This window comes from Colias philodice, chromosome 32 (assembly GCF_061535455.1).
Source record: "Colias philodice isolate Cphi_HAF_F1 chromosome 32, ilColPhil1 Martin Lab GWU primary, whole genome shotgun sequence".
Lineage (NCBI taxonomy): Eukaryota > Metazoa > Arthropoda > Insecta > Lepidoptera > Pieridae > Colias > Colias philodice.
In genome coordinates this window covers 2214241-2236368 of record NC_143117.1, presented here as the reverse complement: position 1 = coordinate 2236368, position 22128 = coordinate 2214241, and the positions used below count along the sequence as shown (strand labels likewise).

At 35.3% G+C, this 22128-nt stretch overlaps 1 protein-coding gene across 1 annotated transcript; it reads right to left on the bottom strand.

The window, feature by feature from the left end:
- Positions 1-7012: 7012 nt before the first annotated feature.
- On the bottom strand, positions 7013-9951 carry LOC149474947 (uncharacterized). Its single transcript, XM_089714018.1, has one exon. It carries the CDS (start codon positions 9949-9951, stop codon positions 7669-7671), a length of 2283 nt encoding a protein of 760 aa, XP_089570144.1. The 3' UTR covers positions 7013-7668.
- Positions 9952-22128: the final 12177 nt, after the last annotated feature.

Below are 22128 nucleotides of genomic sequence, written 5' to 3'. Positions count from 1 at the left end.
TGTACATCCAAAAATATTTATTTCAATGATTACAAATTATCCTTAATCTAATTTTGAAAATCTAACACTGAATTAGATTCCTTACAATATTATTCAAATTAATAACAAAATAACGTATTTTACGACAAATTAATATTGAACTAATTATGTAGTTAAAACACGAAAGCGCATTACCTTATTATACCAGCTGCATTAACCAAAAATTTTATATGATAATAAGTATAATATTTTCAACTGATATCAAAATGTACGAAAAATAGTACATAATAAGTAATTGAACTGAGAACATAATTTAATATTCACACAAAGCTGTATTGTTTCGATATACGTTGTTTTTATTGTAAACTGCATTACATATTTTGATAAAAAAATACTGTAAAACAACAGATGATGAAATTTTCAAAATGAAAAAAAAAATACAAATTTGCCGCGCAATCGACATTTGACAGCTCTACGACTGAATGAGGCGGTTAAAAAAGTTTGTATAATATTAATAGAAATAATTAACGAGATTTAAATTGCTCTACACAAGATTTATTTTGTTTGTTTTATTACTATACTTCTTAAAGACACAATTAACTCGTACTCGTAATACGATACCTTGGAGTTGGAGCGAAAATATTGTTTGTAATAATTTGGCTAGGAAAATACAACAAATCAAAAACACTATTTACTATGGAAAAAAAACCAGGAAGGTGAAAAACATATATTTACGATTTCGATGCACTCGACTTAGTAAAATAATAGGTAGGTAAAAATATTATTATGGTTTTGATCACAGACATATCTGTGGTTTTGATTTTAGCTACTAGTATCAGAAAGCTGCGTGTTCAATGCACGTCGGGGTCACACAACTGTGGAGGATACAGTAGACAATATACCTAATGAAGTTTTTCATCTTTTTATTTTACTGCAAATACAAAATAAAAATTAAACAATGGTAATGTAAATTCTAAACAAACTACTACCAAAATACAATTAGAACAAAAATCATTTGACTGGTTGATTTCACCCAGAGGCCAGAGGCGGCTCGTGACAAAATTGTATGGGTGTTCACTTGAAATAAAACAACGAAAATACAATAGCGTAGCGGGATAATTTATTACAAAAAAAAATGAGCACCACATTTTATAAATGTCTATAACACTAAAAATTACAAAGTACAGGCTATTTCAAAACGAATTCAATGATTATCAATAATTAGTAAATCACCGAATTTGCATTCGCGAGCGTACCTACGCGTAGGTATCCATAGTGTTTGTTTATACTAAAGGAATGGCAACGTCGCAATTGCTGCTGTCATGCGATGCGGCAACGTTGCGTGAGACTCAAAACGCTACCTGCTACGGTATGAACGATTGTTATAAAAATAAAAGTTATACATATTTGTTGGCGTAAACTATTTTATTCATCATTAATTTTGGAAAATAAATAATGTCAAAATTGATTACAATAAAACGCAGTTTTATTTTATTACATTACAGGTAAATTAGCTTGGAGAAATTTTTGCGTTTGTAGTAGTGTATGGTCAGCAAATAAAAAAAAACAACATTTTATTTTTAGTTTTTATTCAAGTATATAATATTAGTATTATTAATATTTTATTAGTTCCAAACATTACAAGCAGTGCCGATTTTTACTTCAGTGAAGACGTGTATGAATTAGGTGTTCTCCGGCCAAAAATGTAAACCACGGTAAAAGTGAAACTGTTCGAACGGTTCCGAACACTGCTTTGTGTAGCGCATGTCGCGTGACGGTCGGCTGCCGAGTAGGTATACCTACTCGGCAGCCGCGATACACGCGACATGCGCTACACAGACCAAAAAGTTTGAGACGATGTAATAAAAGTTTCACTTTAATAACAAACAATAACAACAATAACAAACAATAACAACAATCAACAAATACAAAATTTAACAATTAAACTACGTAATAATTATAATTTTCGAATGAAATGTGTGCTTTATGTTCTAACGGTACCAAGCGACTGACGCCGGACTGCACGAGGCACCTGCGGACAGCGTAAACTGGTTTATTCTGGTTTTGTGCGTGTTTCCACTTTCCACTATCAAGTGACGATTTATTTATTTGTTTTGTTTCGTAATTATTATGGTCAAATATTAATTACGAAACAAATTATTATGAACAAGATATTTTTATTGTTTCACGGTATTCGCCTTGTCATTGGCTCAAGGACGTAAAATTGAATGATATATTATTTTTTTTATAAAGTCAAAACCATTTTCTTTAACCCTTAGCAGGTATCGTGGGTCAAATTTGACCCAGAAGCGAACATTTTCGGTTATAATTCTTTTAATATTTATGCAACGACTGTGCGCTTCTACGTATTCTCAGTACGTCACTAGCTGCGGCGGGGGGTGGAAGTGCAGCGCTGGGACTATCTTAGGAGTGGAGGTAAGTAGCTGTCTGGGTCACGTTTGACCCACGACACCAAATAAGTAACTTTTTTCACTGAGAGTAATTACGTACTTTTTTTGTTTTAGTGTTTATTTGTACTATAATGGCGGCTTTCTGAACGACAGACAAATCGAGGAGTTGATATAGACGACTTAAGTGATTTGGAATCGGAAAATGAAAGGACACCAAATATAACCCAACTTTGTGACGACGAAATCATCGACGACGATCGAGACAGTCCCTAACCTGTTAGTTGCTCAGAAGACTGTATTGTGACTTGTATTTTGGAGTAAGTTCTGACGACAGTGAAAACGAAGAGGAGAATACGAGAATAAGAGAAAATACGAGAGATGAGAGCGAAGAAGATGGTCAGTCAGAAGTCATTTTGGTTTTGGTTGTCATTTTTTTTATTTTATGCTGATCTCAGAAGTAATTTATTTTTTTGTTATTATAAAGATATAAGAAGTGCCATAAATATCTTTTACTTAAATTTTTTCTTACATTTCTATTTTTTTTTTATGTTTTAAGTTCACACTAACCAAAAAGTGCCAAAAAATAAGGTTATTTACAAATGCGTGTAAAACATAATATTTTTTTTATATTCTAAAATTAAACAAAGTTAATTTTGTAAAAAAATATTTGTTTATTTCATAACTAACCATATTTTATACAAATTATAAAAAATCAACGTTCTACAACAGATTGTTTGGTATGGGTAAAATTTGACCCACGATACCGGTAGTGTTGCCAAAAAAGGCGATACCAGCTAAGGGTTAAAACATAAATCAGAGTATTGCTAGGGATAAGTATAAAATTAAATAGTAATGTTAGGATATCGAAACATTTTTGTATAGGCTAGAACGATATAATGGAAACGCGCTCTAAGATCTGAGTAATATACACACCACTACATATGCAAAAATTTCTCGAGACTAATTTCACTGTACACTATTGTTTTTTTTTTTATCAAAACATGTATGTATTTGAGTAGTTAGCAGCATATAATATTCTGAATTTCTGATCCATGCCTATTCACTCAAAACTAATAACACTAATGATTTGTAACAGTAAATTATTTCAATAGGTATTTGAACATTTCATAACCAACAAGTAAGAATAATTCGTATACAAGATACAATAACAAATCTAATACACTATTTATTATTTTATTATATTTCATTATGTGAAAATAACCAGGAAGGTGAAAAACATATTTACGAAAACAAAGTAACATATGGTTTTGCTATTAGCTATCAGGAAAAAAAATCGTATTGGAACAAAAGAAGGATTGTAACTGAATTAGGTAATTAGGTATGTTTGTTTCTGGGTGCACCGTTTTCGACGACGCGACGGCCGACGCGTGACGTAAACAGAGTAGGTACCTACTTTGCTAAAACAAACTAAGTAATAAAATTGTGTGTCTGTCTGAAAATTCGCTAAAGCATATTTTACCAATGTTTGCAAGTTTGTGATTACTTTGATAGTTTATCGATTTATAATAATTGTATACTTATATCATTGTTTAAAAATATTCAAACACAATATGATATAGGTACTGATTTATCACTGGTTTCAGTGATGAACTGATGAGTCAATGTTAGCCACAATACTAATCACTTTCGTCATACATGTGTATGAACTATGATTGATGTGATTTGCAATGTGGTGAAATTTCATAAAAATCACGGGCCAATTTTTTGTTTTGAATCCCACCGAAAATACATATACATATTACTAATTGCGTTATTAGAATAATTAATTACTATACCCACGATCAATTATTACAATTTACAATATAGTCTCAAATGCATACTAGAGAAATATTGCAATTTGAATCAAAAAATGCATAGCATACAAAAATAAATTCACAACACAAGAAATTCCGCGCGCAAATCATAGCGCGTGTCAATGAAATCAAGAATGTAATTTTATATCAAGCCGACGACGACGCCGAACTAAAGTACCTACAGTACCATTTACCTTCAGTGTACAATACAGTTTACAGACCTACGACGGACGAACAATAATGAGTAATAAATTGTTTACAAAAAAAAACATAGTTTCTAAGGTCATTAGTTTTATTTTATTTTATTGTTATTTTCTTTGAACGATTGGAAATGAAATTACTCAATTATTACACATAGAACTTTGATTTATTAGAATTATGCGAATTATGTATAAGATAACGAACGCGAATGCACGACATCTAGCGCGTCAATGTCTAAACATCGCCATTCGTTTAGACATTGACGCGCTAGATGTCGTGCTTTATGTCGTGTTTCGCTTGGCAAAAGTCACGCACACTACTGTAGAAGTGTCAAATTTTGCCGGTATTTCACTGTTGTTTTTCTAAGTAAATAATGTAAGTTATTGATTAAAAAGGTCGAACGCGGACACATTTCATTGTAGAGAAGTGATAAAATGATTAGTTTTAAAGAAATAGTGTCTGTGTTAAGTGTTTAGTCGTCATCAAAAATGTATGGAGGGACGGTCGGAACATCCACCTTAAACAAGAATTATTTCATATAGGTTTTCTATTCAAGAACTGCTCTTACCAATTCAAGATCCTTGGCATCTTGTGGATGTGGATAACCTGAGCATGATGGTTGATCAGTAGTATTTGATATGTCAATTAAGGCAAATTGAGATGGATGGTCTGCCTGAAAGAGATAAAAATGTTACTTATAACATTGGATATGGTCCCAAGTAATAATAAATAGATTGCTACAGAAACATGGACTCAATGTTTGGTAAATTGTAAAACTTTTAGTATTTTTTTTTATTAAAAGCATTTATTGAACAAACATAGTGTATTATACTTATGGATAGTGTAGCTTTCCAACAACGAAAGAATTAAAAAAATTGGACCAGTAGTTTTGAGGTCTTTTTGTGCATACACAATCAAATCTTTCCTTTTTACAATATTAAGTATAGAAAAAGATTTTAATAATGTAGGTAATATCTTAAAAACTAAAAAAATAACTCAGTAGGTTTTAAGTACCAGTCATCACACCACTTGTCTCATGACACTCTAGGTCTCTAGAGCATATCAGTCAAAAAAGATATTGTGAAGCTTAAGTAAATGAATCCTTAGACACTATCGGAAATTTAAGAACAATTATAATCTTTTTTCCATTAAAATAATATCCTGGTTTTATTATATCGTAATATTGTCTTAATTCTAACTCTAAAATTCTATCCTTACCATATATAGTATTTAATTTTATTAATATATCCTTTAACACATTTGAACTTAACATAGAATGATGTGTTGAGGACGTACGAATGAAAGCTAATGTATTTTCAATTCTAACCAATTCTTGCAATATATCATCTACATTTTCTGTCATTATGCTAAGGATTTGGGCAAATTTAGCATATTTTATCAAACGGGATATTTGTATCCTGGAATCAGATAAATTTAAAGTCAATAACGTTCAAGATAGAATTCGAGGACAACCACTGAAAATAAGTAATATCGACTTAAATGAAATACACTTCAACCACAGCCCTGAAAATCATGTAAAGTTGAATTCAATAAATTTGGAAGATCTGCATAAGATTCATACTAAGGTACTGATGCAAGCACCGATTGAACTAGAAAAGAATACATCGACGATATACCATACCACTGTCCCAATTTATACATTCCTTTTGGGCACTTTGCTACTTTTCGCAACTTACAAAGTAATCCGTTATAAGAACGTTACGTGCTGGAAGAATCAAGACGACCCTAATACAAAGACGGAAGATCAAGACAGTCAAAATTGTACCGAATCTTCGCCAGGACCACAGTTTCCAGCAACATTTTATCACACCGTGCTCAAATAGTTGCTGGTCTTCGGGGGGAGGAGTTACGCCAACGGATCCCCAAGACATTGCTGCGTCGACGTTTCTCACGGGAACGTATTGTACGGACGTAGCAGCTAGGCTATTCTGTAAAAAACGCGCCCGAACTCGCATCTCACCTGAGTGAGTCGACTCACTTCACTTTCGAACGTTCGAGTTTTTGGTTTCGCATTCTGTAAACATCCGCTCGGCAGAGGCGAAGCGAAGTGAGTCTCACTTCGAAACTCACTTGCCTAGTGAAGGGATCTTATAGATTTGAATTTATCGACATTGTTATTATCTTTAAAATGCGGCAATTTAACACATTTTGAAGACATAATAACACTTTAGTATTGTATCGTGGGTGGAATTAAACTAAAATTGCAATTTTACACTGATAAATTCTTTAAAATCAAAATAATTCTAGCGTCACTGAAAAAAAAGGACGCTTGTCTGTGGTTCGTTTGACTTATGTTTATTTCTCAAGTGGTTTTTTGTACCTAATTTTAAAGTGTTTCGTGTTGCATTCTTTCTAAAAGTTATGTTGGAGTTTTGGCTGCATATTACATTCGATGTCCCCGAATTTCATTATTTTGTGTTGTTTAATCGATAGCTGGTAGTGGATTTTCTTAACAAACTGCTTTTCTTTTCCATCAAAAATGCGTAGTTTTTGTGAAAATCGAAATTGAAAATGATATTTTTTAAGGTTATTTTTGTACTAAAAACGCAACTTAAAGTAAAATCTTAAGCCATTATAGTATCAAAATATAACGGTTTTACATTACAATAAAACCGATATTATGTGCCGAAAAGGAAAACATACAGCATTGTTATGAAGAAGCAGTGTATACTCAACCATAGATACGGAATGATTTCCATAGACTACATACAACCTCTAGTTCCAATTTATTCCGCTAGACGTCGTCGCTGTCACCAGCAAGGTGATGGGGGAACCAAATTCATTTTTCGAATCATAGTCTTCACCAGGAAGGACTTCCTGCAATGCTGTATGTTTTCCTTTTCGGCACATAATATCGGTTTTATTGTAATGTAAAACCGTTATATTAATGTGCCTCTGGAAAACATACAGCATTGTTATGAAGACGTGTTTGTTATCTGCTGGTGAAATAAAAAGACACAACGCTATGATGAATATAAATATAAAATAAAACTCCTACTTATGTTCTTATTTTTATTTTCTAACATTCAAACAATATATAGTATTTTAAATGTTTTCTTACTTGTAATCACTAAATCATGTCACATAAATATGCACAATATTTTAAGTTTAATTAAATTCAAATAATATACTATTTTAAGTAGCCTTTAACTTTGAATCAATATACAATCAATATAACGTTACAATATTCTACAAAAATATACACAATTTATTTGTTTATTAATTTTCATTGAATCTATATTCTATGATAATGTAAAAGTATTAAAAATCAAATTTCGATTATTTTCATTAGATAGTTCAATTTCACGACAATAATGTTTAAAAAATGTATTGGAGGATTTCCAATTTCCTCGTGATAATATTTCGTCTATAGGCTGATTCTCCAGCCATCCTAATGATGCTACCGCCGATCTACAGCTGCCTGGAGAAGCATTTATTCCGCTGTCTCTGAGTACAGAGCGTACCCAATTCCCAATGACTGTACGGGAAGCAGCTTTAGTTTTATTACCGAATGTTATGAATAGGTTTTTTAAATTATTAGCTTCACTACGTTTTGAATAACTCTTTTGTATTAAAAGCCGTACAAGAGTAACTGGACAGATGTTTTTATCCGGATGTTTCGCAAGTTTCCAAGCTGATTGACGAGAACTATGAGTATCTGTTTTTGAACCAAAAGCTGGTATTAGGTAGATGTTTTCACCATTATCAAAGAAACTGTTATCTGATATATTTAACAATGTAAGGTCATGAACCCGTCGGCCCGAAGCCAGTAATAATATCGTAGCTGTTCTACGAGAAATATCAAATAGGGTATCCTTTAGCGGGTTAGACGAGAGCCATTCAAGAACAGTTCTCGGATCCCATGTAATCAACGGTCTAACAGCCTTAGGATTACAGGCACCAATTGCTTTAAGGGTATGTTTAATAATAAAATTTGAAAATGACTCTTTTTCTATATGAGGACCGCAGAATGTTAAAATAGCTGATTTATGGACCAATATCGTGCTGTATGATAAATTCTCTTTGACGTTAAGATGTATTAAAAAACGGGCGATATCCGCTGGCTTTGGACATTTTGGATTTACTGAACAATTGAAACACCAGGATAGCCATCTTCTGAGGGCTGGCGTATATGTTGATAATGTGGAAACTCGCCAGCTTTTCTTTAACAGGCTCTTTTCCTGCTCAGACCAATCTTTTATTTGTTCGCCCCACCCCCAATCCTCCAAACTTTCAGGGTTAATGTCTGCACTTGTGGTGGGGGTAACAGTGTTGTTACATCTATCAGCACTTCTGGCAGGTTCCTGATCTGGTACGGATGATCCAGGGCTCTGGCCTTCAGATCCTGGAGCCAGAACGCCTTCGGCCATTCTGGAACCACTACAAGATACGTTCCCGTTGCACTGTTTAGATGTGCTAGCACCCGTGGTATGAGGCTTGGCGGTGGGAATACCCATGCTAGCTGATACTTCCATGGCCTGCTGAAGGCATCTATATAACTTGCTGATAGATCTCTGCAGTCTATCGACACGTATTCCTGTACTACTGCAGACTTTCTTGTGGCAAACAGGTCGATTTGGGGTTGTCCCCACTTCTGGAACACTTTCGCTGTCGCTCTTGGTAATAGATGCCACTCTGCTGGACGTTTTCCTCGTGATAGCCTGTCCGCTATTACATTGTACCGTCCCGGTAGGTAATGTGCGCTCACCGTTATCTTGTAGCGGTCCACTATTTGTAACAACTTGGAAGTTAGTGTTAACAAGCCTATCGATCTCGTCCCCCTTTCTTTCCGAATATAAGCAATCAGTGTCCTGTTGTCCGACTGAATTAGAACGTGTGCATTGCGCAACAGTTCTACATTCTTTTCTATAGCCGTTACTACTGCGTATAGCTCTTTTTTGTTGCAATGCCACCTTCTTTGACGGACTGACCAGACTCCTGACATAGTCTTCCCATTCAATTGGGCTCCCCAACCAAAGTCCGAAGCGTCCGTCGCCAGGAAATGGGTGGCAGGTTTTTTGTGTATTGGCATGCTGTGCCGGGTAGCTCCGCGCCACCACGTCATCTCTTGTGCCACAATAGCTGGGACTGGCAGTTTCTGTCGCGATCTCTTCTTGTTGAAGCGTCGCAGAAAGATCTGCATTCTGCGACAATGTAATCGGCCCCGCGGGATAACGAAATTTGCAAAATTCAGTTGACCCAAAAGGCATTGTAGTTCTCGAAGATTTACCTGTTGTATCTTCAGAACCTGAGCTATGGCGTTGTCTAACTTGTCTCTCCTTTTCTCTGGTAGTGACATAACATTTTTTGCAGTCTGCCATCGTATGCCTAAATATTCCAAGTCTTGAGTGGGGGTCAAAACCGATTTTTGGTAGTTTATCTGCCATCCCAGATATTCCAAGTGCCGCACGGCTTCCGCAGCCTGACGACATAACTTGGACTGGTCCTGATTGACCAGAAGGAAGTCGTCCAGATACACTAGAACTCGACAACCTTTTGCACGCAAGGTCTCCGCGACCCAACATGTTACTGAAGAGAAAAGGTACGGTGCTGACGCTAGACCAAAGGGTAGGCACGTCATTTCGTAAAGTTGGAGCTGGTAACTTATTCTCATAAAAGGCCGGTGAGACTTGGCGCAGGCCAGGTGAAAATAGGCGGACGAGATGTCTAGCTTTATCATCCAGTCCCCAGGCTGGAGAAACTCGGGAACCGTGGAGTGCGAAATGAGGCGAAAGTGCTTTGCCTTTATAAATTTGTTCAGCTCCCGCAGGTCGAATATCGGACGCATAGTGCCGTCGCTTTTCTTCCTTAGAAAAAGCTTTGAAATAAAACTGGGAGTTCTTTTGGTGACGATCTGCAGTACACCTTGATCCAGAAGCTCCTGTATTGATTGAGACATTGCAGGGGACGGGGTTGTTGAATACTGTTTCATAATTTCCTTTGTTGGCCTTATTAATGGCGGTTTTTTTACCAGGGGCAATCGAAAGTGTGTTATTGCCGAAATTATAAACTTGTTCGCGCCCAAAGCTTGCCAACGGCTCTTGAAAGCTTTTAAACAACCCCCCCTGAAGTGTGTCGGATAGTCACTTCCTCTCTTCTTTGTTTCGAAAGGAATTATTTTTAGTTTGTTTAAAATTATTTGTTTTCTTAAAAGTACTTTGCGAATTTTTATATGTATCTGGAGTAACGTTTTTGCTCGAACGGTATTGAGCCTTGGAAGTAGAAGGTAACGAATTCTTGTACTTCTTTTTAAGTGGTTCCGTTTTTTTATAAATTTGTGATTGTGAGGGTAGTAACCAAAAGTGAGGACCGCCTAGCGATTGTATAAACGTTAAGAGTTTGGTCTTATTAAATAAATGTTCTTCGCTCGGAGGGATATTCCTAAGCGCGCTTTGAATATTTTTATCCCTAATTCCATCTAATAATCTTTTTCTCCTAATTTCGATACACTCCGCTCTTTTACCGCACACAATTTGTAATGTTTGTTCCGATAGCTTATATGACGGAGATGTAGTACCAAACGCGTCAGAAATTTTTTTAAAAAGATTATCTGGATTAAGTTCTGATTGAGAATTGTGGGCCCAATTAATGAGCTCCTGTAAGCCCGATTGTAATAGTTCCCTTTGCTGTAATAATGCATTTGTAATCGCGGCCATAATTTCTTCGGTTGATGATAAGAAATCTTTACCCTTGTTTAAAGAACACATTTCGTCATTAATTTTTAAACTACAAAAACCTGGCGCGGCTAGCATGTCCGTTAATGCTTTGGAATAGCGAATGTGAGGCCACGTTGGCGAATTAAATTGTTGAAGCTCGATTAATTGACGTAATAATTTTTCATTTGCGGGCTTAAGAACTTTTTTCTCGTCAAAAACCGTTTTACATACGCCTAAATCTATTGATTTGTTTGCACTCGTTGATGGATTCGACAAAAATTCGATATTTTCGGTTGCGGGTACTTCAACATTATTATCAGACTCAATTATGTTTTGAGCACTTTGTTGCTGCATTAAATAATTTGTAAGAAAACTGACCTGGGCATATAGTACGTCGATCCGAGGATCGGCGGTTACCTCAGTACTCGTTTTTTGTTTCTTGGTCGTCGGCACGTCGACCTCCGGGTCCGAGTCGCTGTCACTCGAACTTGAAGTACATTTCTTCCGTTTGTTGTCGCTCCGGCTCGCTGACGAGGGCGAAGCAGCAGAACGATGGCCTTCTGAGCCCGTCGGGGCCCCAGAAGGCGCCTCGAAGTCGTTGTTAGGTGGCGAATTCATTACGAACAGTAACGGTTGACTTTGAAAAATTATTAAATTATTCACACACTAGCACTTTTGAACACTTGTACACTAGTAATGCTTATTGAAACGACCGCCTATGGCGAGAGTACACAACGCTATGATTCGAAAAATGAATTTGGTTCCCCCATCACCTTGCTGGTGACAGCGACGACGTCTAGCGGAATAAATTGGAACTAGAGGTTGTATGTAGTCTATGGAAATCATTCCGTATCTATGGTTGAGTATACACTGCTTCTTCATAACAATGCTGTATGTTTTCCAGAGGCACATTAATGTCTAATTATCACACTCACACGCATTATTTTTAAATATATTTACGTACCTATTACTTTATTTACATATTACAATTTATTTTGTCAAAATAGTATTTTAACAATTTAGTATAGCCAAAAATCGTTCCATATTTTGTATTCACAACAAGCCACAGATAACACAGATTAGTTAATATGACGCAGATCACAGATTAGCAATACAAATATACTAGCTTATCATAGAGTATAAATGATACATTTTAATTTTTAATGTTTTTTTTATAGCTCACTTGCTTCAGTTTTAAAAATCGATTAACTTTTACTTTTAGTATTCAAATAGGTAGCGAGGAGCGAAGCGACGAGCGTGTTAGGTTAACTGTTGAACTGCCGCACGAGCCGAGCGAGCGAAGCGAGCGTGCCGCGGCAGCGGCCGGCGAGTGCCAGAAGCGACTTTAGGGCGATTCCCACTCAAACAAAAAAAAACTACGTAGGTTTAAACAACCTGTTTGTATTTTATTTATGTATCGTAAAATTTTTGTTATTATCAAATGCTATCTAAATTAAAATTACGAAGTGTCTAGTCGTCCGCTAAACGGATGAATAAAATAAATTAGTCGTCCGATTACCGGATGAATAAAATAATTTAATCGTCCGATTATTCGGATTACTAGATAACCTTTTAACACTAAAGCTAGTTGGGTTGGACTAAAGCAAAGGGGGCTCAGGACTTAGAAAATTTTTGATGGAGTTGGTGTCATTATAACACCTATTTATTATTGTTTTATCGTAAAGATTACGCTAATATAAGCATGTTTTATAGGAACAACTTTTCTCTAAAATCAAAAATGGCCGAGATATTCGCCCTCAATTCGTTAGGTTAGGTTTAGGTTAGGTTAGGTTAGGTTTCTTAAAAAAAAAACTACACAGAAATAGGAGCCCCGCGAAGCGGGGCTCCGTCGACGCGCAAAAAAAATCAAGTTTAGGTTAGGTTAGCCGTTAGGTTAGGTTAGGTTAGGTTTCTTAAAAAAAAAACTACACAGAAACAGGAGCCCCGCGAAGCGGGGCTCCGTCGACGCGCAAAAAAAAATCAAGTTTAGGTTAGGTTAGGTTAGGTTTCTTAAAAAAAAAACTACACAGAAATAGGAGCCCCGCGAAGCGGGGCTCCGTCGACGCGCAAAAAAAATCAAATACCTACGTGTGCCCTCCTCCCCCCACAAAAAACCTATAATACGTGCGGCAGTTCTCTAAAGAATTATTATTTTATTCATCCGGTAATCGGACAACTAATTTATTTTATTCATCCGTTTAGCGGACGACTAGCGCTGTCCTTAAAATTATTTTTGACAAATTCATTTTAAAAATCACTTTCGAATTATATTTATTATCTACAATTGTGAACGCGTCATAATATAACATTTATTATCTATAATGGCATGTCGTAAATACGTGGTAAATACAAACTTACATTTTCCAGGTAATATAATTTAAGAAATTGTTATAAATAAATTAATAATACGGCATTATATTTAAAAATATTGCCTGTGTGCGAGATTACTAGAAGTTTTAATACGACAATGGTATAAAAGTGTCGTTTTTAGTACAAAAATAACCTTAAAAAAAATAATTTTCATTTTCGATTTTCACAAAAACTACGCATTTTTGTTGGAAAAGAAAAGCAGTTTGTTAAGAAAATCCACTACCAGCTATCGATTAAACAGCACAAAATAATGAAATTCGGGGACATCGAATCAAATATTTAACCGGAGTTTTAGTTAATGTTTCAGTTTGGCTTTATTAAGTTGTTGTGTAATTGGTGTTAAACGTGTTGCATAAATTATTTAAAGGAGAAAACTGCAAAAATAACAACTATGAGGTGAGTAATGTGATTCTTGTATTTAACTAAAATATTATCTTATACAACAAGCTTATTGAAATATTTAACTTAAAATCTTAAACATTGTAGCTCCTCGGAAAGGTCGTCTCATCCCTCCCGTGCCCAAGTAGAGTATCTAGTCGACTATCTTAGCAAACATCCTAGCTTAGCCAAGGGTTTTTCAAAAGTCCCGAGCGCTAGAGACGAAGCTAGAAAAACATGGGAGGAGTTGACTATCAAATTAAATAGCTTGGGAGGCTGCACTAAAACATGGAAACAGTGGACAAAGGTAGGCAATAGGCATATAGAAAACTATTCATCTTATACCGTGTAGGTATCTGGCTTACCTATATATTATTAATAAACTTTTAATTTTGCTTTAGTATTGGTCTGACAAAAAGAGTGCCGTGAAGAAAAAAGCTGCCCTAAGATACCGGGCACGCAATAAGACTGGTGGTGGATGTGAATCGGTGGTGGAGCTTTCAGAGGTGGAGGAGAAAATACTCACATTAATGGGCGGGGAAGGTTTTGCAATTGGTGATAGGCATTTGGAAATTAATCCATTTGAAGTAAGCTATTGTTATCGATTTTGTTGATCCGATACATGTATGTATGTAAAATATAATTATTCAATGTCATGTTCTTTTTTTAGGAAATCCCCGTCCTTACTGATGCCAACGAAAGCCCCACATTGCCGACTTCATCTATGATAAATGAAACCACAACTATTGTAAGTAAATACCTAGTGTATTAATAAAATATTACTTAATAATAAACAACTTATTAGTAAATGTTTCTTATATTGTTCTAGGAATACCAAGTCTTGGATGAGACTGCTATAAATACGGAAAATGTTAGTATGGCAGATACTGAGGTATATATTAATAAGATATTATGAAAATGGTACTTTTTTATTGATTCCAGTATTTGAAATACTATGTTTTTTTTTTCAGAGACCTCAACTAATTCAGCAATATGTTAACTGTATCCCGAATCCCGAACCTTCCCCTGCTCATACACCACCGAGAGCGGAGGTAACGAGCCCTCTGCAAGCAGTTACCCCCTCTGGCTCAGGCAACTTTCCTGCTCGACGTCAATTATTGAACGTCGCGGGTCCATCACCACGTCGTACTACAAGTAATTATGAGATTTATGAATTGATTTACAATATTTATAATCCATACTAATATTATAAATGCGAAAGTAACTCTGTCTGTCTGTCTGTTACTCAATCACGCCTTAACTACTGAACCAATTTGCATGAAATTTGGTATAGAGATATTTTGATACCCGAGAAAGGACATAGGATAGGTTTTATCCCGGAAATCCTACGGGAACGGGTTTTTCTTTGAAAACGCGGGCGAAGCCGCGGGCGGAAAGCTAGTCAACAATAAAAATTTGGAAATACATACAAATAAAACTAAATAATACTTGATAATGAATTAAGGAAATAATAATAACATCAGAAGACTTGTCAAAAATGCGTCACCGCGACCGGTGGAAATAATAATAAATTAATATTTATTTTACGTTTCAGGGTCATCGAGTCGTCCACAACAACGGCAAAGAAGACGATCACCTCCATCACAAAGGCGGCAATCTCAATTAACAACCTTTACTGAAAGGTTTCTTAGCTTGGAAGAGCAACGGATTGAGATTGACCGTCGCTACTGTGAGTTACAGGAGGTGATGGTCAACTCACAAAGGGAGACCAACAGAATGACAGCAGAGGGCCTGATTGCCGTCGGGGAAGGTCTTAAATTATTAGCTGAAAATTTAAAAAAATAAAATACTTTTATACTTAAATACATTTATTAGTTCTTAACTTATTTTAGTAGTAAAAAATTATCTGTGGTTTTACTTATAGTTTCTTAATTTACTAACATTAGTTTATAAGCCCTAATTGAGTTACTAACACCTATGAATATAATTTTCCGGAATAAATAATTTGCATTGATTTTTGATTGAATTAATTACAATTACCGCGTGTTCCTTGCCCTCCATAATTCATTTATCAATCTTTGTCTACATAGCTGACCAAGTGCAGTTTCATTAGGTACATCCTCATTTGAAGCTACACTTTGTCTGGTCCTATGAAAACCAGCCTCAACCTCTAGCTCTGAATTGAATATGGCTGGAGCTGGCAGGCCGGCACGATTACAAATATTGTGAAGCACGCAACATGCTATTACAATCTTCGAAACCGTGTCGGGGTCATAATGTAGGACTCTATGTGCTAATAGGCATCTAAATCTGGCTTTAAGGACCCCAATTGTTCTTTCTACGGTGTTTCTTGCAGTAGCATGCAGCTAGTTATAGTGATGTTCTGGTGTTCCCTCGTCTGCATTTGGAACTGGCACCATTAGGTACTGACGCTGCGGATACCCAGAATCACCTGTAACAATGAATATTGTTAAAAAATAAAATGTTTTGTCATCAACAATTATATTTTTATTAGGAGTTAGGAGTTTTCAATGATTTCGCCTGCTCTCCAATTTTTATGAATTCCGTGAACTTCGGTAATAAAGCCTAAATTACTCAGAAATAAAGTAGTTTTTTTAATGATGAAAGAATTTTTGAAGGAATTAATCCAGTAGTTTTTGAGTTAAATATTTACAAACAAACAAAGATTCGTCTTTATAATTAATTAGCTAAGAGGTAACTCACCTAACAAGTACACAGATTCGCCTGTTTGTACTAATTGTTCGAGGTGGTCCCGAATGATGCAATTATTAAAAATAAGGCTGTCGTGAGTCGCTCCGCCATATGTTGCATCTACATGTATTATGTTCAAATCTGCATCTGTGAACTGCAAAAAGAATTATTTTACAACTATTTTTATGTGGCTGTTCTAATGAATGTTAAAAAAAATATAGGTACTAGCAGCGTCTTGTGATTTATACTGCTTCGTTAATGATCCTATGGAATTGGTCCAAATTTCATTAAATCGATTTTCTGTGGTTCAAGTGCGAAAGCGTATACAGACATTATTATATCAGGCTTACCATTTGTACATTTCTTGCATGATATCCTTTGCGACAGTAGTATCGTTCTTCATGGCAAGTTGGTCTCACCATTGTCACAAAAGTCCCATCTACACATCCTATTACCCCAGGAATACTGAATTTCTCATAGAATCTGCAATAAGAAATAAAAAAATCATTAAATATTTTTCATTAACATGATAGGTTTATTTAGGTAGGTACACAAACCTTGTTTTGAGTCTCAGTCTTTCTTCAGAATTTTGGGGAAATCTTATGTATTTTTTTACTATACTTGGATGGCTTAGGGCTTCTATGACCTCGTGGATACTACGAGATGCTGATGGCTGCGACACAAACGAATTTATGTGTTTTCCACATATCCTTTGATAGCTCCCAGTCGCAAAGAAAGAAAGTGCACATAACAACTGAAAAAAATTAATGAAATTTCTTGAAACTATCAAAATAAAAGGTACTTAATCTGATAAGGAAACCATCCATAATTAAAGTCGGTTAATAACTCAAAACGTTTTTAAAGAAACCGTAAGGGAGAGAAACTTTGGACTTTAACATAGGGTACCTACCACTTGAAAGGGTGACATCATAAAAAATAATCGGGGATTAGATGACGTTATCGTTAGTGGTTCTATGTTCTATGCGAGGAAGTTATGTTACCTACCTACATAATGGAATGTTTTACAGAGTTATGGGAAAGTTATCCCAATATTCACACGGGATCGGGACTTCCGCAGATGAAATCACGGGACCGATGACTATTGTAACAGTAACTTTTCATGACATTATGAATACACATATAAAGCACTTAGATACATACCTTGACTCTAGCAGTTAATCCTCTTCGTCGACGTTGAGGTTTTTTAACTAAAACTTTAATGTCTTCCATCACTTGAGAAACTAGTTCTTCCGATAAACGGTAGCATTCAACAAAATTTTTATTTCGATTAATAATTTGCATTTCCCGAATGCTGGTACTTTGCCGGCGACTTTCTATTATATCCACAGCATTAGCTTCTCGTATTATAGCACTTAATATAAAATAACGCGCCATTTTAGTAAAAAAATATATAAAATTTGTATCAAATTTGTTCCACAACCACTAACTCACTCACGAACTCGGCACCTAATAGGCGAGTGAATTGCTGACAGGTGAATTCGTATTGGTCAAAATACTCACTTAGCACAGTTCGCCTCGTCGCCGCTCTCGACGATGTGGCGCCACTAGTACTGTCGAGTTTTACAGAATACGAAATCGAAAACTCACCGCGGATTCCGCGTTCGAGTTTTTATAATAACCTTACAGAATAGCACTGCAGATTCCATTGGCGCAACGTAATTTTAAGTTTTCATTTTATATTCAATTAGCTTTATAGTTATTAATTGTTAAGACTTGCATCGAGCAAGACGTATTGTAATAAGTTTATATTAAAGTATTTCTAAGTGAATTCGTAGTTTTTTTTGGGGCCTCCGGCTGTCTGAAACATAATTTGTGTAATTGTTTATTTATTCTGAATCTTTAAGTTTATTGATTTTTATCCTTTACATAAGCTGTATTTAATAAAAAATGTTTAAAACTCGAATTTTCGAAATTTTTGATTTACTTATAAGTTCTATGTAACGTTTTATAATTAAGTTATGGTATAATTAAATGTAGATTTCACTTTTGTACAGCTTAGACATTTTTCTGTATGGATACAGTGCCTTTCGATTTGAAGTTGGATAACATTTCATTTTATAGGTACTATTATAAAATTAAGAGCATGAAAGAAAAAAAAAAGCATTTCTTCATAATGCTATTGTTACCACAAAAAATATTTTCTTAATCGCAAATTTTAAGAGAAAATAAATTAAAATTAAAATTGATGTGGCGACGTTATACATACAGACGTTAGAACAAAGTCCACCATAAGAATGACGTCATTTAGGAATAAGACGATTTTTAAACATTAATAAAAACCTAAATATTTTCAAAAAGTAAAAATTACTGTTAGTTTTTATCTAGTTTTAATTAAAATAAAAATAAAAACAAGTAGCAAAAAATTTTGAAATGTTGTAATTTTGGAGCACCCTGTAAAGTCTGTATTTGTATGAACATAAGTGGAGATCGCGTCCACTTATTTTCATGCGTAAACGATGATATTCATACTCAACAGGTAACTTGGATTAACAAATAGGATAGGTTATATCCCGTAAATCCCACGGGAACGGGAACTATTTATTTATTGCACGCCTCATAAGCGAAGCGTTGAGGTGGGTGACTACTGTCACTTCGCGCAAAACATCTGATTTTTCAAACTTAAAATGTCTTTATGTATCATACATTGCACTTGTAAGATAATAAATACACACACATATTAAGAAAAAAACACTATTTTTAACATTCATGATATTTTTGATGTCATTTTTGTTATTTAAACTAGTTAAAAAACAGTTTAAAAAAGTTCTGTCTTGGACGTCCGTGTGTCTGTATGTGCGGAGGATTTTCTTGTTAACACGATAGCGACCGAAATACTTTACTAATCGAGTCTTTTTTTTTCTCTTACGCTTGAGTTTACCCCCTCTGGCTCAGGCAACTTTCCTGCTCGACGTCAATTGAACGTCGCGGGTCCATCACCACGTCGTACTACAAGTAATTATGAGATTTATGAATTGATTTACAATATTTATAATCCATACTAATATTATAAATGCGAAAGTAACTCTGTCTGTCTGTCTGTTACTCAATCACGCCTTAACTACTGAACCAATTTGCATGAAATTTGGTATAGAGATATTTTGATACCCGAGAAAGGACATAGGATAGGTTTTATCCCGGAAATCCTACGGGAACGGGTTTTTCTTTGAAAACGCGGGCGAAGCCGCGGGCGGAAAGCTAGTCAACAATAAAAATTTGGAAATACATACAAATAAAACTAAATAATACTTGATAATGAATTAAGGAAATAATAATAACATCAGAAGACTTGTCAAAAATGCGTCACCGCGACCGGTGGAAATAATAATAAATTAATATTTATTTTACGTTTCAGGGTCATCGAGTCGTCCACAACAACGGCAAAGAAGACGATCACCTCCATCACAAAGGCGGCAATCTCAATTAACAACCTTTACTGAAAGGTTTCTTAGCTTGGAAGAGCAACGGATTGAGATTGACCGTCGCTACTGTGAGTTACAGGAGGTGATGGTCAACTCACAAAGGGAGACCAACAGAATGACAGCAGAGGGCCTGATTGCCGTCGGGGAAGGTCTTAAATTATTAGCTGAAAATTTAAAAAAATAAAATACTTTTATACTTAAATACATTTATTAGTTCTTAACTTATTTTAGTAGTAAAAAATTATCTGTGGTTTTACTTATAGTTTCTTAATTTACTAACATTAGTTTATAAGCCCTAATTGAGTTACTAACACCTATGAATATAATTCTCCGGAATAAATAATTTGCATTGATTTTTGATTGAATTAATTACAATTACCGCGTGTTCCTTGCCCTCCATAATTCATTTATCAATCTTTGTCTACATAGCTGACCAAGTGCAGTTTCATTAGGTACATCCTCATTTGAAGCTACACTTTGTCTGGTCCTATGAAAACCAGCCTCAACCTCTAGCTCTGAATTGAATATGGCTGGAGCTGGCAGGCCGGCACAATTACAAATATTGTGAAGCACGCAACATGCTATTACAATCTTCGAAACCGTGTCGGGGTCATAATGTAGGACTCTATGTGCTAATAGGCATCTAAATCTGGCTTTAAGGACCCCAATTGTTCTTTCTACGGTGTTTCTTGCAGTAGCATGCAGCTAGTTATAGTGATGTTCTGGTGTTCCCTCGTCTGCATTTGGAACTGGCACCATTGGGTACTGACGCTGCGGATACCCAGAATCACCTGTAACAATGAATATTGTTAAAAAATAAAATGTTTTGTCATCAACAATTATATTTTTATTAGGAGTTAGGAGTTTTCAATGATTTCGCCTGCTCTCCAATTTTTATGAATTCCGTGAACTTCGGTAATAAAGCCTAAATTACTCAGAAATAAAGTAGTTTTTTTAATGATGAAAGAATTTTTGAAGGAATTAATCCAGTAGTTTTTGAGTTAAATATTTACAAACAAACAAAGATTCGTCTTTATAATTAATTAGCTAAGAGGTAACTCACCTAACAAGTACACAGATTCGCCTGTTTGTACTAATTGTTCGAGGTGGTCCCGAATGATGCAATTATTAAAAATAAGGCTGTCGTGAGTCGCTCCGCCATATGTTGCATCTACATGTATTATGTTCAAATCTGCATCTGTGAACTGCAAAAAGAATTATTTTACAACTATTTTTATGTGGCTGTTCTAATGAATGTTAAAAAAAATATAGGTACTAGCAGCGTCTTGTGATTTATACTGCTTCGTTAATGATCCTATGGAATTGGTCCAAATTTCATTAAATCGATTTTCTGTGGTTCAAGTGCGAAAGCGTATACAGACATTATTATATCAGGCTTACCATTTGTACATTTCTTGCATGATATCCTTTGCGACAGTAGTATCGTTCTTCATGGCAAGTTGGTCTCACCATTGTCACAAAAGTCCCATCTACACATCCTATTACCCCAGGAATACTGAATTTCTCATAGAATCTGCAATAAGAAATAAAAAAATCATTAAATATTTTTCATTAACATGATAGGTTTATTTAGGTAGGTACACAAACCTTGTTTTGAGTCTCAGTCTTTCTTCAGAATTTTGGGGAAATCTTATGTATTTTTTTACTATACTTGGATGGCTTAGGGCTTCTATGACCTCGTGGATACTACGAGATGCTGATGGCTGCGACACAAACGAATTTATGTGTTTTCCACATATCCTTTGATAGCTCCCAGTCGCAAAGAAAGAAAGTGCACATAACAACTGAAAAAAATTAATGAAATTTCTTGAAACTATCAAAATAAAAGGTACTTAATCTGATAAGGAAACCATCCATAATTAAAGTCGGTTAATAACTCAAAACGTTTTTAAAGAAACCGTAAGGGAGAGAAACTTTGGACTTTAACATAGGGTACCTACCACTTGAAAGGGTGACATCATAAAAAATAATCGGGGATTAGATGACGTTATCGTTAGTGGTTCTATGTTCTATGCGAGGAAGTTATGTTACCTACTAGGGTTGTTGAGGATTCCTCTTCCGCTTCCTCATAATGCGGAAGTTCCGCAATATTTTGGGTTCCTCTACCGTTACCGCATCCTCAAAAATGAAAATAAAAAAATCCTCTTCCGCTATCGCTTCCTCA